Consider the following 16,643-nt stretch of genomic DNA (forward strand, 5'->3'; position numbering starts at 1 on the left):
GGCTGGAGCTGGGTCAGGGCTGGGCATGGATCTCAGGGAAAGGTTCTTCCCCTCGAGGCTGCTGGGCACTGCCCAGGCTCCCCAGGGAATGGGCCCGGCCCCGAGGCTGCCAGAGCTGCAGGAGCGTTTGGACAGCGCTCTCAGGGATGCCCAGGCTGGGGTTGTTGGGGTGTCTGTGCAGGGGTTGGATTTGATCCTTGTGGGATCCCAGCTCTAGGACTGTGTTGTGCAAGGCAGTGCCTTCTTGCAGCCTGGTTCCTTCCTAGCAGCACCTTTGCCAGAGGTGAGGCACAGCCCAGGCCTGGCCCCAGGAATCACACACTGAACACAACCAGGGCTCAGGAGAAGGGACTGATTCCAGTTCCCAACCCCACAAGCACATCTGCTACAGGTTAAGACAACACAACTGCAACCATGAAAATAACCCTCCACCCGCCTTTCCCTCAACCTCCCCAAATTCCTGGGTAATAACATGTTTAACTGTGCTCCCTGTGAGCTCTGCACGACAAATGAATGAGTGGATTTTGCAAATTGAGCCGTAGTGATGTGACCCAGAGCTGATAGGAGTTTCCTTTACATCATCCCCAACACTTGCGTTGCCATAACAAAAGGCAGCTCTGCTCTCTGTGCAGCCCCCTGGTTGCTCACAGGGAAACAAGTTGTTGTTCTCCCAATAACAATCCTCTGGTGCATCAATTGCACGGAATAATTTGATTAAAATGATGGCAGTGGGGTCTCAGAGGACACAGCCCACTTTGCACAAGTCTTCTCTTGGCCCTCTCATAAAGGGGATGCTCCCTGTGCTCGAGGCGAGGGACAGCCAGATGTGACATAAGAGTGCTTGGAGATCTCAGTGAGGGGACAACTCTGGCAACAGCAAACAGCTTAAAAATATCCTTCAGGTTTGCAGGATGGAATAGGTATCAATAGTTTGCTCAATTAAATTCAGAGTTGCTAAAGGAAGTACCTGAGTTCAGCATTTAACATTCCAGGACTCTTTTTACGTATTTCCACATCACAGGGATGCACCAGGAGAGTCGGGGCTGTGAACCAGTGAGAGAGTCTAGAACTGTGTGTGAAAACATAATTAGAGGTTTTCTTCATGTTTTAGCCATTGCTCTGGATTAGAGCTAACTCCTTGTACCACCTGTTCAATTTGAAGACTAAATCAAAATCTAGCAGCCCTTAACCTGTGCTAAAGAATGAATCTAAAGAGTCCTGGTGCTGAAAAGGGATGATGATGATGATGGTGATGATGATGACAATGATGATGATGGCTGTGTCAGGCCAGGTAGCCCCCACCCCAGTGCCACTATCTTGCTGAGAAAGGCCCCCCAAAAGCTATTCCAGAACACTGAGTGAGTTTTAGGGGTGTTGATAAGCTTCAACCATTCCTGGAAAATGCCTTCACATGGACTTTTACAGTGTGAAGTGAAAACTGCAGGCAAGCAGAAGAGCAGTTCTGAAAAACCTCCCTCCTCAGAAGCGCTGCAGCAGCGTGAGGCTGAGCAGAATGTGTGGAATCACCCAGGGAAAAGGCTGGGCGGGACCCCAGAGGAACAGGAGAGCCGTGGTACAAACAGGAGGGAGAGGCAGGGGCATTCCCTGGAGCCATGGAGAGTGTCAGGCAGGCCCAGGGAGAAGGAGGGGACCTGGCAGTGTCTGAGATTCGAGGGAACCTTGTACACACAGAGCCTGCAGAGACAGCTCCGAGCTGCTGCTCAGGAACCCTCTGGAGCCGCTGGAACGGAGCAGCAACAGCGAATCCCATCACTTACCCACCGCAGTTTGCTCTTCCAAGCCTCCAAGATGTATGGGACTGGCCAGGTGGTGTCCGTACCCTCCCTCTGAGCCCTGAAATCCCCAGCCTGTTTCCAGCATTACATCTTCTGGGTTCAGAGCCCCGGAATAAAAGAGCCCCTGCTCCCAGGAGATGATCTATTGCACAATGAATTACTTTAAAACCAAATTGTTACCCCACAGGGCAGGGATCACACGACTTAAAGAGATGTTAACAAGCCGTGACAAACCTCTGGCATTAGAATTTTCAGGCAAGCTGTTCTGCATCTAAGGCAGTCACTAAAGATCACACAGCATCTGAAAAATGAAGGATGCAGCGATGAGTAACCCCTCTCTGCTCCACTCCAGGGACCTGCCCATAGGAAGCAGGGCTGTGATTTGCACACTATCTGAACCTGATTATGGCTAATTTTTTGCATACAGAGCATGGAAAGGATCCTGGCTGAGGCATGGAAAATATGTGGCCACATGAGTCATTCTGTAATGGTTCATAAATCCTGAGAGAATCACAAAAGCAAAACATCTAACATTGCATCTTCCCTCTCCCTGCCAGTGGAACTCCACCTCTCGACATGCTCAGCACAAGGATGTGGGAATATGGTGAAAGCAAAGGAAATAGGATCATTTTCTCCTTGGAATAGAAGAATCTCATCAAACAGCAGCCAGGCTCAGATTTTCAACCTTCACAGAAGAGGCCATTCATAAGGAGAGGAGAAAGAAACGAGCTGCTCCTCAGGTTGCCAAACCAAATTTACAGTTCCTACTGCCTGGGCTCCAGCTCCTGTCCTTCCTCCCCTGCAGAGCCAGGCAAGGACTGCAGAGAACAGCCCAAACCCCAGCACCCTCTCTAGCCATGACCTCCTGTCCCACTGGCCTGTGCTCTTGATGGCCAGGGCCACGCTGAGGCTCTGACACGGGAGATGGGAGAGGATTTGGGAGCAGAGCAGAGCACAGAAGGGACCTGCCCAGGGGGTCAGAGAAGGGGGGACCAGGCAGCAAAGGATCTGGAAGGCTCAGGTAACATCTGCCAGTCCCTGTTACAGCATTATCTGAGTTGCCCTCTGGGCACAACCAGCAGCTCCACATGCTGCTCTGAGTTCTCATCCCAGGCAGAGTGGGGATTGTGCAGGGTGGGACTGCTCAGCTCTGGGAAAAGACAGCTTTTTGTGGGGCAGGAGTGGCTGGAACTCCCCGTTATCTCCCCAGCAGCAGGGACTTCCTGCATGCCCTTTGCAGGCCCCTTTCCTGCTGGATGGAGCTGCTCTCCCTGTCCCAGAGGTTTTCAGCGGAAGCAAAGCGTCTCCCTCACTTTGCCACTTGCCCTTGGTGTGCCACAGTGCTCCTGCTGGTGCTTTCAAGTGCAAAGAGCTTCAACCCAGAGGACTTTTAACCATCCTCTGCAGTAAAATCAAGAAGGTGCAGGAGCTTCATCCCCTGTTTAACCAGGAAGATGGAGCAGGAATAAAAGAGCCGAACTCCAAAGGGCCCAGCCTGATCTGGAGGCTGCAAGGCTGACACAAAAACCTTCCATTGCCAGAACACGAGTCTGCAGGAGCCCCATGTAATCCCCTGGGAGGTCTGTGTGGTCTGCAGCTCTGATATCTGGGATATCTTCCTGTTTGTAGTACCAGAAAGTGTTGTGACTCAGGGTTTGGGAAAAGACCTTGGATCACCCACAGAGCCACTTGTGTCTCTGTAGTGGAAGGACGCTCGGCGCTCCCACGGGCAGAGGTGCATGGGTTCTGTTTATGTCCAAAATGCATCAAACCCGACCACATTTGTCATTTCCAGGAATATTCCGGAGCAGGAAGGAGACCCAGATGAGTCACTTGAGCCACCATCTCGCTCTGAGGATGAAGTGCAGCCCTGAAACACTTTGGGTCTGGATAAACAAGCCCCTCCCAGTCCCACATTCTGACGCTGGGCTTGTCCAGCCTGAGCTCGGGCAGCCCACACTCGTGCCAGTGGTGACAGCCCCTCCATTCCCTCATCCTGCCCAGGATAAGCCCCGTTGCTTCCGAGAGTTAAGGACCAGCAGGAGGAAATGTGTAAGCAGGGTCACTGATGCTGCAGTTCCCACACAGCTCGGGCACTGCGGTGGGGCACTGGACCCTGCGCTGGGATGGGGACCCTCGGGAACAGGCGGCTGCCACACAGGCTCCTGCTCTGCTGTGCCTTCTGGGGACTCTGCCTGGCCTTGGACTACGATGGTGAGTGTGTGCCTTTGGGTGCAAAGCTGCTGCTTGTTGAAGTACTGGGTATTTGGGACCTTTGTAAGATCCCTGAAAACTCCTTTTTTTAATGAGTTCACATGGGAGGATGCTCTGATTGAACTTGGTGTGGGCTCCAGTTGAAGCAGGAGCTTGACAGAGGTGATACAGCAGAGAAAGAAGCTGGGGTGGAAGAAACTAGAAAGAGAAAGGAAAAATAGAGGAGCAGTAAACCAGAAAGGACTTGAAAGCCAAATTTTTAGCTAATTATACTCCCAGAGCCATGACTTTACACTGGAGTGGCTCCAGACCTTCGGATTGTTGTGAGAGCCAGGCAGAGGAGTTGCTTCCTGGCTTCCCAAGCCTGCTCATGGCTGTACAGGGGAATTGTTCTCTGGCTTCCCAGGCCTGCTGATGGCTGTAGAGCATCACAGTCCATTGTGAGCTGCGAGAAACCACAGGGAATCGGGTATATTCTCGGAAAGGTGGCTGAGGGTGGCTCCTGCACACCTAATTCTGCCAGACAGCTTTTTCTGCCCATCACACAAGAGCCTTTCCAGAACACTGCCAGTTGCAGGAACCCCAGCAGAAAACAGCGAGCAGCCTTTGGGGTGAGCTGGGCGTGCAGCCTCCAGTCGCCAGCCTGCTCTGCTGAGTGAGTAACGGGCTGCCTTCCTCTCCCAGATTACTCTCAGAACAGCACCAATGAACAGGCCACCACCCCAGAGGTCACCCCGTGTCCCCGAGCCATCCCGGGGCACCAGGCCACGGTGAACAATGTCACCTACCTGCTGATCCCCGAGGCCACGCGAGCCCAGCTGGGCAGCGCCGTCACCGTCCGGCTCATCCCCTGCCTCTACAGCCTGGTGCTCCTGCTGGGGCTGCCGGCCAACGGGCTGGCCCTGTGGGTGCTGGCCACCAGGGCCGAGCGCCTCACCTCCACCGTGTTCCTGATGAACCTGGCGGCCGCCGACCTGCTGCTCATCTCCGTGCTGCCCTTCAAGATCTCCTACTATTTCCTGGGCAACCACTGGCCCTTCGGGGAAGGGCTGTGCCGCCTCACCACGGCTTTCTTCTACGGGAACATGTACTGCTCCGTGCTGCTGCTCACCTGCATCAGCGTCGACCGCTACCTGGCCGTGGCTCACCCCTTCTCGTCCCGCGCTTTCCGCACTCCCACCTTGGCTGCCGGCACCTGCGCTGCCGTCTGGCTCTGTGCTGCTGCCCTCACGCTGCCCCTGACCCTGCAGCGGCAGTCGTACCCCCTGCTCGGGGCAGGCCTCACGCTGTGCCACGATGTCCTGCCCCGGCACGAGGACGACGGGTTCTACTTCTATTACTTCGTGGTGCTGATCGCCTGCGCCTTCCTGCTGCCGCTGCTGCTGCTGGTGCTGAGCTCGGGCGCGGTGCTGCGCGTCCTCCTGCGCGGGGGCAGCCGCTACTCCCACGCCGTGAAGCTCACGGCCCTCGTGGTGCTCACCCTCGTGGTTTTCTACACCCCCAGCAACGTCCTGCTGCTGGTTCACTACTCCAGCCCCTGCTCCAGGCTGCACGGCCGCCTGTACCTCAGCTACATGGTGAGCCTGGCCCTCAGCACCTGCAACAGCTGCGCCGACCCCTTCGTCTACTACTACGTGTCTGAGGATTTCCGCGAGAAGGTGAGGAGGAGAGTCTTTAGGAGCAGCAAAAAAACCACCACTTCCCTAAAGACCTCCAAGGAAACGCTGCCTCGTTCCAAACATTCGCTGGCGTGAGCCTCCAGCCCGGCTCGCTGCTCCCAGGGCACTCGTAACACACAGTGGGGATAAGATGAAGGCGAGACTGGAATTCCACAAGTTTCACCCAGAGCAGCATTTCCCAGGAGCTGAGTGCTTTTCCCTGTCTGCACAGGGATAAGGCTGAATAAACCCAAGCTGTGGGATTCTTTGCCCAGACAAGATGCTGAGTGCTGGACACATCCATCCTTTGCTGGGACACTGCCTGCAGCTTCTCAACTGGCCACACACCACCAGGGATGCTCCTACCCATACATCTGGGTCTGGTGTTCCTAATCTGACTACTCTCTGCCTGCTAGTCCTGCTCCTGACTTGCTCACTGTCCTTAAGTGCATACTCCCTTCCCCTAAAACTGAAAAAAAAATAGACATTGCAACCCCAAATCTCTAAATGTTTCAAAAGATACTCTCCTGAACTAAACCAGTCTGTCAAGAGAGTGCAGAGCACTGGCTTGTGTAGCAGAAACGTTCTTGGCTTGATTTGCATGCAACCCCCCAGTAATGTCAGTCCATTGTTGGTAAAAGGTGCAAAAATCCCATTCACTCATCCTTGTATTTGCAAATCCCCCTTGGCATCCGTAATTTCTTTGAGGCAAAGGTTGTATTAATGGATTTTGTAAAAAAATGATGTCTCATGAAGGAAAATAGTAAAGTAGGAATGGAGCAAATCCTCTGGTACTCCACACTTCCTTCGTGTAATGTCACCCACAACCAAAAGCTGTCTCTGATCAAACAGGTGCTCAGGTTTGCTGCAAATCTGACAAAATGCAGCCAGCTCCTCTCTCAGACACAACTGGGGCACAGCCCTGTGAGCAGCCAGGTAGAAAATGAGCAATAAACCTCTTTAGAGCTCCTTAATTCTTTAGTTTTCCCAGCATAGGCTTGACAGCCTAAAGCGCGAATAAGAGGCAGAGAGGATTGTCTTAAAATCAGTTTTTAATAAAATATTTATCAGAATCTAAAACAAACACTTTTCTGGACTCAGACTTGCTAAGATGTGTGTGAACAAACCAACAGCTGGTCAGAGAGCTGTTTGTGTGTACCTGTGTGTGCGGGGGCAAAAGGCGGGTGAAACACAAAGCCGGGCTCTGGGCACTCAGTCAGAAACAGCAGGGACTAAAAAAACCCAAACCCCAACCCAGGCTGGTAGAGGTTTTCTAAATAGTTGCTCTATTCACAATAATGAAAACCAGGTTATTGTGCATTAAATGTCAACAGTCAGTGTGAGCAAAGCAAGTGCTGGTGTGTCGGGGATGTTCTTCAAGCAAGCTGAACATTCTTCTGGTATTTGCCTTCTACTGAGGCTGATTAAGAAGGAGGGGAAGAGGCAAGACCACACAGGACAAGAGAGAACAAGAGGAGCTATTGCTTTAAAATAAATACCATGGTAATGATTACTCTGCATAATGTACAGTTACAAATATATAAATATTCATTTCCTTGAAAGGATTGCAAGCATCAATCACTGATAACTAGCACTGCTGCAGCTATTCAGTCACACAACTCGATGGAAGAAGCAATTTCTGTGTCTTACAAACCCACTGGCACTTTTCTCCTTTTGCAATGAGGGACCGCCAGGAAAAGGAAAGGAGAAGCCTCTCTCTGACAGAGGGAGGCAAATGTCTCTAAGCCAGAAACAACCCAAAGCAGCAGCAGCTGCTGCTGGCCTTGCTGGCTTTGGCTTTCCAGCACCCAGCTGGTCTTTTCCTAGGTGGAAAAAAAAAATAAAATCAATCCTTCTCTCTAAACTGACTGGGCTGAGGTGCACAAAGCAGGAGCCTGAGATGTCCTTGTGCTCCCAGGGACAGGAAGGAGACTGACCAGCTTCAGAGCCAGAACTGGGCCAAAGCCTCTGAATGGTTTTGAGTCTGTACAGCTGTGCTGTGTCCAGTGGTGCTCAGGGATCCAGTTCTAAAGTCTCTGTATTCCAAGCAGGATGTTGAAGAGTGGAGGAAAAACAATCTATGATTTTTTTTAACCTAGATAAGAATTAATGACGGTTGCAAGAAACATGAACAGCAAATGTGGGACAGGGCAAAGCTCTGGACCCTCAGCTGGGGTGGAGAAGAGAGCAGAGACCTGCTCCTTTATCCCTGTGATAGGGGGGAAAAGGGCAACCACAGTGGTGTAACTGCAAGTTCCTTGATTCAGTTCCTTAAATAAAATTACCTTTTTTCTCTTTAGCTGCAAAGAGGAGCTGGTTTGGTGTAGCAAGAGTGGGGGGAGGCAGAGACTGCCAAGAGCAGACGGACTGGAAGTGCCAAGGCTGGAAAGAAGCACTGGAGGTGAAGTCAGGATCCAGAAATCCTGTCACATCACCTCTCACTGCCCTGCTCTGTCTGGCTCTGAGGGCACTGAGGCTGCTCTGCCTTTGCCTTCTGAAGGTCCAGGGCTCTCGGGCTTTACTTTGAACTGTGAAACAGGAGCCAGACTCCTCTGCCTCAAGCACTGGCATAGAGACCCCTCAGACAAGGCCCTGATTGATGGGCTGGCACCACCAGCAGGAATTATTTACCTGGCAGCAACAGGGGGATGTCTGCATCTGGAATTAGGACATTACATGTCCCAGAGCCTGGGGAAAGTGAAGAAAGACAGGTTTAATTCTTGGCTGGAACTCCCCACCCTCACCTCCTCATCCCCAGGGGGAGGTCTGAGTGCCCAAGGATCTGTGAGAGGACCAAGCAATACAAAATGACTTAAAATATCTCTCCAGAAGCATTCAATGGGTACACAATGGGTGAGAGAGGGCAAGAAAGCAAAGCCAGAAAGGGACTGAGGACCAGAGACTGAGGAGTCCAGAACACAGGTCCCATCTCCTGGATGAAGCCAGTCACACAAACATTATCAGGGTGACCAAATGCCTCATTCTCCCAACTCACAGCACTAAACAGCTGCAGCCTGAACCAGCCAACAGCAGGGTTTGTATTGTGCAGTTTTGAGTTTCAGAAAAGGGAAAAAAAAAAAAAAATCTTGTTGCAGCTCACACTAGGCCTGTTATTTACCCAGGGAAAAATATTGACTCAGTCCTGTGTGTGTACACAATAGCCAGTGCCTGCCAGGACAGTTGCTTACAGGAGGCAGAATTTAGTTTAAAGGCATTTATTTACCTGCCAGGCAGGAATGCAGCTGCCAGGGTGAGCACAGGATCTGCCCCTGCACACCCCCGACACGGGGCAGAACCCTCAGCCCACGGCAGGATCCTGGGAGCAGAGCTGGGAGCAGCCACGAGGGAAGGCTGGCAAAGCTGCCAACGAGGCAGTTCTGAAATTTCTGGGAACTTCAAGACCCAGACCTTCATCATGTCAACTACATTCTGCAAATGTCTGGCCCCAGACAAAAAGGACTGGAATCTACACATGCCCAACCTCTGGGGTACCTCCTGGTTTGTCCCCATGTGGACATTTTTCTGGAATAAACTTGCCTTTATTCTGGAATGGAATGTCTATACTGGGATATATTCTTGTCATGGTTCCTGTGTAAACAAGCCTTAAAAATGAATGGAGCTGGGCTTTTTTTTTCTGTTTCCATTCACCAATAAACACCCTCAAAAGGAGTTTCCACCCTGCTCTGGGTCCTGGTAACAATAGAAGTGGGAAGATAAAATATTAATACTATTTTGCAAGAGGCAATTGCATGTAACTCCTCCAAAGAGAACAATGCTGCTCCAGGCAGGAAGGAAAGCTCAAAAATCTTGGCTCCTGCACTTCTGGAAACACAAAGCTTTTCTTTTTAGTTTTGCCACGTTGCTTGGGGCAGGTCAGACCAAGGGAGTCCAGCCTGTGACACCAGGGATTGGTACTGGCCAGCAGAGCCAGGGCCTGGGCAGGGAGTACCAGGACCAGAACACACTGTACTGGATCCCAGTGGGAGCAGAATAAAAAGGATTGGTGAACTCAGGCAAACATTTCAAAGGGCTGTGCCTTGGCCAGGTTCATTTTCAGGCCAGGGTTTGGGGAGGAAAGGGGCTGAGAAGGCTGCAAGCAGCTCCTGTCAGCACGTAGTGCAACACAAAGAGGGCTCCCCCACCTCATCCTTGCCACTGCTGGGGCTTGCAAACGCCCACCTGAGGCCTGCAGACAGCAGCAGACACAAAGCCTTTCAGCCCTGGCAGTAGATTTCAGTTTTCTCATGTAAAATATACCTCCCAACAGCTTCTCTGAATGTGGAGCCACAGGGAAGTGTCTCTCTCATGGGTGCAGCAGATTGATGGGCTGGGGAAGATGAGTAGCCTCTTGCTATGTCATAATTGGCAAAACACACTGACTTTTATTATTATAATTTGAGCAAAAAACTTCTCAGCCATCTTTCCTCAAACAGCAGTTCAGCTAAGCACAAGGCCTGAACTTAGCTTCTAAGTGTAGCTAGGAAATGGCATTTGCAGAATATCCTGATAGCAGAGAAAGCACTTGGAAATGCTCTATGGGTTTGAATTCCAGCCCCTATTTTTCTCACCTAGAGGGCACAGCATATTGGTCTCCCATCACTGGAAGGGCTCCAAAGAGGATGCACAGAAGGCAGGAAAATGGACAGAAAAATAACGCTGAGTGTCCTCCTTAGAGCTCCAGATCTGCCCCGTGGGGCAGCAAAGCCTACAGTTCTGAGGGCATCAGGAAGTAGTCATCATTCGGGTTCTGTTCTGCAGCAGGTCGTCTGGAGGAACAAACTCATACAGGAGTCGATTCTGAGCCTCTTCTCTTTACTTAAATTATGTATTTCTGTTGGAAAGAGAACACAGGGAAGAAAAGTCACCTTGCTGTGATGTACCTTTGTGAGACATCACTGAGCCTGGGCAGGGAAAAGCTGAAAAGGGATCATCAGTGCAGCCCCTGGCCCTGCACAGACACCCCAACAACCCCAGCCTGGGCATCCCTGAGAGCGCTGTCCAAACGCTCCTGCAGCTCTGGCAGCCTCGGGGCCGGGCCCATTCCCTGGGGAGCCTGGGCAGTGCCCAGCAGCCTCGGGGGGAAGAACCTTTCCCTGAGCTCCATGCCCAGCCCTGACCCAGCTCCAGCCGTTCCCTGGGCTCCTGTCCCTGTCCCAGAGCAGAGCTCAGCCCCTGCCCCTCCGCCTCCCCTCGGGAGGAGCTGCAGCCCCCAGGAGCCTCCCCTCAGTCTCCTCTGCTGCAGCTGAATGAGCCAAGTGAAAGGGCCACTCGTTCCACTGGGGATGAAGCCACTGAGGTCACAAAGCCTTTTACAGCTGCCCCACCAAGATCCCATTCCCGGTGATCGTAAACAGTTGTAAAAACACCCCTTTTTGGGGAACTGAACACCCTTGACCCAGCACAAGGACACCACAGGCTGGCTCCAAGCAGATCCCTGACCCCACTGTGGGCTCACCATTCCACCGTGGTGGCCGCTCCCTGGCTCCTGTCCCCTTCCCGGAAGGTGCTGGCCGTGGTCAGCTCTGCCCCCACCTCGAACACGTCGGCCTCTGCGGCGAAGGCGTCGGGGTCATACTCGTAGGAGTAGTAGGACAGGTCTGTGTGCAGGGGGGGCCCCTCCTCGGCTGTGGGGGGAACCAGAGCTGCAGGAGCCGCATTTCAGCATCGCCACAGAGCAGGGCAAGGGCAGGAGAAGGAAGGGATTTTAGTCAGGGAGGCCGGACACGAGGGAAGGAGGCTGCAGGTGTCGGCTTGGATTCACAGGGGAGGGGAGAAGCTGCTGCAAAAGCAGAGTTTTCAGTTTCCCAGTCTGACATCTGGGCACTGGAGTAAAAGGAAAGAGGGGGAACGAAAAGAGGGGTAAAAGGGAAACAAGGAGGAAAAGGGAAAACAAGGGGGGAAGCAAAAAAGGGTGGGAAAAGGAGGAGACAGGGGAAAGAGGAAGAAACAAGGGGGGAAGGGAAATAAACAGAGGGAAAGGGCCATGCAGTTTGAAAAAAATCTCGAAGTCTCCCTTTCCAGCATGGAATTAACTGAGGTGCTGAAGTTCAGACCCACCACCCTGAGGGCTGCACACAGTGAGGTAAAAGTGTCATGCAGAGGGCAGATGGCACAGGGGAGTCACTCTGCACCCTGAAAATCTGTCCTCTGACCAGGTTCAAACTGGGAACCTCAGGTAAGGAGAGCCCCATCCGTACGGGGACGTGTTCTGTGTGCCCTCAGCTGAGCATCATTTCATAAAACAAGTCACAAAGCTGGAGGGAGACCTTGAGGGAACAGCTCACTGGGTGACTGATCAGTGGATGCAGCCAAATTTCTTTTCAGCCCAACAAGGGTGAAGATTTTGAGGCCAGGAGCCCACAGCAGAGCCATTCACTGCAGCCTGAATGAGGAGCTGAGGTGCATCTGCCCCAGCACAGTCACACACCACTGAAACTTCCACCACTTTGTGTAGGGACAGACCCAGCGCAAGCAGGAGCAGGAATTTCTCCTCTTCCCACTCACTCCAGGCTGTGCTGACACCGGCAGGTCCCCCTCACAGCACACACCCCACTCACACCAGGCTGTGCTGGGCTGCTGCTCCCTGTCCAGAGGGTGAAACCGCAGGACAGAACTTCTAGGAACAGCAGTAGATCCGTGTTTCCTAAACTGCTCCTCGAGCCAGCTCAGCTGTCCATCCTTCCTGTTTGCTCTCTGTGTACACTGCTCTAATCCAAACCAAAGCAAACACTGAGGCAGAATTATTGCAGGGAGGAAAAGTCCCCCTCCCGCCCAAAGCTGGCTTTAGTTAAAGAGAACACTCATCAAGGCCTTTGAAAATGTTTGTTCTCTAGAAATAAAATATCTGAAGGATCTTCCCTGTTGCCTCCCACATCCTCCCAGCAATGGGCAGGGGAGGTAGGCTCTGTTCACTCCTTCTTGGCCTCCTCCCTGTGAGAACCTGCCAGATCATGAGCTCCCTCTATGAATGGGTGATTGCTGTCCACCAGGGATGGAATGAACAGCACAGGCCTGACTCTTCCCAGGAATTGAGCACTGGAGTCACAGCAAAGAGCTCAGGCCGACGTTTCCTGCTGCACACAAACCACTCCCCCAGCCCCAAATGTTTGTGCCCAGGCCAATGTTTGCTGAGCAGCGATGGGGGGAGAGGAAAAATGGCCCTGTGCCAGTTCAATCAATCCTGAAAGAGCAGCAGCCCTGTGGGGAACATGCCAGCCAGGGAATTTTGGGGATGACTCCACCTGGAAGCAGAGCTCAGGCTGATGTTCCTGGTAGGAGCTGGTGTGGGTGATGGCGTTTAATTTAAAAAACAAAACAAAACAAAACACCACCAATTCCACAATTCCACCTAGAATTTTCTTCCAGTTCCAGCCATGGGCCCTTCTAGTTGCTGGAGCAAAACTGTGCAGAGGACACGGCTGTGGGGAGAGGGCTGGGGGCCAGAGAGCTGAGCCTGGGGGGGCTTCCTGCTCACAGCAGCACTGATACCCCCAGTAGTGCTGCCTCACACACTTGGACATTGTTTTCCACCAAATCCATGCAGAATCACATCACTGTGATGTCAACATAGTGTCCTCCAACATTGGTGGCTGTACCTTGGCTGTGCCTTGAGTGCCTTTGGCAGAGGAGATTGAGGCAGTTTCAGAGAGTTAATGATCTGTGGAAGCAATCAAAGCACCACATCATCAGAGAGGTGCTATCAGAGCTATTGGGGATCCCACAGGCTCTGAAATCCACCCAGATCCTTGTGGCCAAGAGTGACAATGATCTCAGGAAAGCCACAGTCAGAAATTTAGTGAGATTTTGATACTCAAGATAATAACTCAGCTCCTCCTCCAGGGTTGTCAATCCAAACAAAGACCGCAGCAGGCTGTGAAGGCACAGGAGCACAGCTTCAATGCTGAGCCAGAGCTGGGTCCATGCTACTCATCAAAATCCTGGTCCACCCTTTTGAAACTCAGTAATTCACCTGTGAGAAGGAACAGCTGAGGAAGGGGATTAACACAGGAGTTATTTCAGCTGAGTCCTGTCACCCTGCAAGCTTCCCTCTCAATCACGAGGAGCTACAGGTGCAAAGAGGATCCCACCCATCCGTACAAAAAAAGGCTGCAGTTTTAGGGTCAAACCTCAGCCACTCTGCCTCGCTACAGGCTTTGGGAAGGCATCTTAAAATGTTCTGACAACAGCAACAACACTGCATCTGGATCCTTCAGGGTTCTTTTCCTGTTCAATTGCTCACCTTGAACAGCTGGAGTTTATTCCAGCAAACCCACTGGCATGTGTGGAACTTCACTGTGGGTCTGTGTGTGCCAGAGGGAGCCCCGACACATCCTGAAATTCCTACTGATTGCTGGGAGGCAGCTGCTTGTTCCCACTGCTGGGTAACAGGGACAAGACCTCAATTAAAGCATCCTTCAGCCCAAGCTGAGCTGCACAAGTCTCATGGCAAACACAGGGGGCTTCCAGACAACACAAACACCACGTGCTTCTCTGAGAACGTGGCATTTCCTGCAGGTTAACACACCCAGGTGGTTTTACACCAACCTGCCCTAAGCTTGATTTGGCTCCTGGAGTTTTGCATCCTTTTAGGAAATCACAGATTTAGGCACGGCTCAGCAGAGCCCTCGCTGGAGCGCCTGAGCCGACTTAACCCGATCACATGCTCCAGCAGCACCGAGCCCAGGAGAGCGTGTGTGAGGAGGGGCTCATTCATCTGCTGCACTTTGATTCATGTCCCGTGTGCTTGACCCGAGAGGAGCCCGAAGGATTAATGAAAATCACATGCTGGGCCCTTTTCCTGGTGCAGGATTTAGTCAGTTTTATTCCTGAATGCTCACTCTGCCATGGCTGCTCCCAGCTCAGCATCTTCCTGCCCAAAAATTTGGGCACTCCCAGATCCCAGGACAAAGCCAGCTCTAAGTGCTCCTGCTTTGAAGAGCACCCTTATGGCACTTGGGGGTTTGTCCATCTAAAATCTGCGTAACAATGCCACACAAAATGATCAGGTTTTCCCCTTTTGCTCCTTCTGAGCCAGTGCTTTTTCTGTCCATTCAGAACAGAAACCCCAGGGGGATTTTCCTTTGACTTTAACATAGATAATTTCAGAAATTCTGTTCTGAACATTTTTTGGATTGTGAGTTGCCATCAAATTCCATAATTTTTTCCCTCCAGGTAATCATATTTTCACTATCACATTTCTATTTGAAAATAACGTAAATGGCAGCCCCATTTTGTCGACCTCAGTACGGCCTCTCATTCCAGTGGTGCCCAAACGGAACAGGTTGGGAATGCTGCTTGGAAGGGTTCAGATTGCAGAGTTTCCATGCTGAGCACATGGTGTGTGCATGGAATAAAAGGCAACAAGATATAGATACAGATATATTCACAATAAGTCCAGGAATAAAAAAGGGATGGGAAATAGTAGAGACATTAAACACTAAGACTGAATGACCTATAGAAACTGTCATAATGGGATATCCACAGTGTTTGTACACCTTGAGAAGAGAACTGTCCCTCAGCTGCTGTCCAGAAAGGAAAGAACAGGATGGTGTCTCATGCCGGACATGTGTTAGTCTGACTCTGGGGCACAAGGAGGACATGAGGAGGCACAGAGGCTTCTCCTGAAGAATTAAACTGGTTTTACCGATTTGTTGGGAGAGTTGGTGGCCGGGGGAAAATTAATGAGTGGAAAGCAGCCAGGAAAAATCTAGTCCAGTTTATTTACTAGAAACAGCATGAAACAAGCTATTCTATTGACCCTCCACTGCTTCTTGGTGAGATTCATTGTGAGCCATGAGCCAGTTCGACGTGAGTCTTGGAAAAAAGTGCATGAACATAAGCACCAAATAAAATGAGCAGCCAAATTCCTGGCTACTCCATCTACTGACCTTAATATTTTTGTTCACTAAGGCCCTTTATTCCAAACAGCAGCTCTGAGAGAACCAAGACTGCTAGCTCCATTTTTGCACAGAACTTCAGGGACAAAGTTAATCCACCTGGATTCGAGTCCTTGCAGTGGTTTGGGCTGTTGTCACGTCCTGCTCAGTTGTTTGTTGGAACACATTACATCAGCCTGGTTTGAAATGGGATCTTCCCAGCTTAACAGTGGAAGAAAAGATCACAGTGTGTTCAAACACAGCAAGGCTGAGAAAATAGGAGGGTTGGTTACCCATTCCCACAAGCAATTATCTAAATCCTGCAGGTGCTGAACTGAGAAGGATTCTTTCAAGATTTCCTGAAAGGAAAAGGGCTAGGAGAGCTGTCTGCTACTGAATAGTTCTCATCCGCAGTTTCCTTGACTTCTTCATTTTTTTTCTGATTTCTGAATATTCTGTCTTTTCTATTAGACGGAAAAATTCAGCATCTTTGCTTAAAATGTGCTTGAGAGCCACCTGTACTTTTACAGGGATAGGACAAGCTTTAACCTTGCTAAAGAAAAAGCCTTTGGATAAATACAGAAATATTGCATTACCTGCTGGAGTCTGGGGAACACTGGGCTGCTCAGCTGTGTGGGAGTGTGTGTCCCTTTCTTCTGGCAAATTCTTGGCTGCAAATACAAAGAAAAAGAAACTCATTGGTCACATAATTTGTTAATGCATCTCTAGGAAACATTTGCCTTTCCAGAAGTGGCATACTCAGTTCCCTGAGCTATTATACTACACACCTTGAAAGCCCATGCAGGATCTCCAAAGAATGCTACATTTCATGGATTTAATTTTTATCCAGGAGTGTTCACTTCAGATCAAACAGTATCACTAATTTTCTCTTCAATTCATTCTGATTGGTAAAACTTGTATTCATAAGAACAGAAAACCAGCTATTTCAAGCTGAAAAGCAGCTGCTCTTACCACTTAACCTCCTGTAGTACGAACAGCAAAATAACACAGGGGAAGTTTGGAATTCTCCTCCTTTCCCTACCACAGGCACGGAACATTAACTTGCCCGGATGAGGATTTGTAACTCCTCTGCCACTGGA

At 51.0% G+C, this 16,643-nt stretch overlaps 2 protein-coding genes across 6 annotated transcripts in view; one reads left to right on the top strand and one right to left on the bottom strand.

Annotated features, from left to right (window-relative positions):
• The first annotated feature begins 3,694 nt into the window (after positions 1 to 3,694).
• F2RL3 (F2R like thrombin or trypsin receptor 3) lies at positions 3,695 to 7,117 on the top strand. The gene is made up of 2 exons (XM_042041200.1): positions 3,695 to 4,010; positions 4,695 to 7,117. Exons 1-2 carry the CDS (start codon positions 3,923 to 3,925, stop codon positions 5,762 to 5,764), a joined length of 1,158 nt encoding a protein of 385 aa, XP_041897134.1. The 5' UTR covers positions 3,695 to 3,922; the 3' UTR covers positions 5,765 to 7,117.
• CPAMD8 (C3 and PZP like alpha-2-macroglobulin domain containing 8) overlaps positions 6,703 to 16,643 on the bottom strand; it is a 54,644-nt gene continuing 44,703 nt past the window's right edge. For 2 of the 5 annotated variants that reach the window (XM_042040995.1, XM_042040907.1), the window contains exons 41-43: positions 16,140 to 16,214; positions 11,124 to 11,292; positions 6,703 to 10,499 (exon numbers count right to left, since the gene is read on the bottom strand). In XM_042040995.1, the coding sequence (XP_041896929.1) occupies position 10,499; positions 11,124 to 11,292; positions 16,140 to 16,214 (245 nt within the window). In that variant the 3' untranslated portion in view covers positions 6,703 to 10,498. Of the gene's footprint in view, positions 10,500 to 11,123; positions 11,320 to 11,596; positions 15,766 to 16,139; positions 16,215 to 16,643 lie in introns of those variants that run through there. The other 3 variants (XM_042040816.1, XM_042040725.1, XM_042041086.1) reach the window with 2 other exon arrangements.

The sequence above is a fragment of the Corvus kubaryi genome, unplaced genomic scaffold (genome assembly GCF_017639235.1).
Source record: "Corvus kubaryi isolate FWS band 111438036 unplaced genomic scaffold, C.kubaryi_AGA036_p1.0 121, whole genome shotgun sequence".
NCBI classification, from domain to species: Eukaryota; Metazoa; Chordata; class Aves; order Passeriformes; family Corvidae; genus Corvus; species Corvus kubaryi.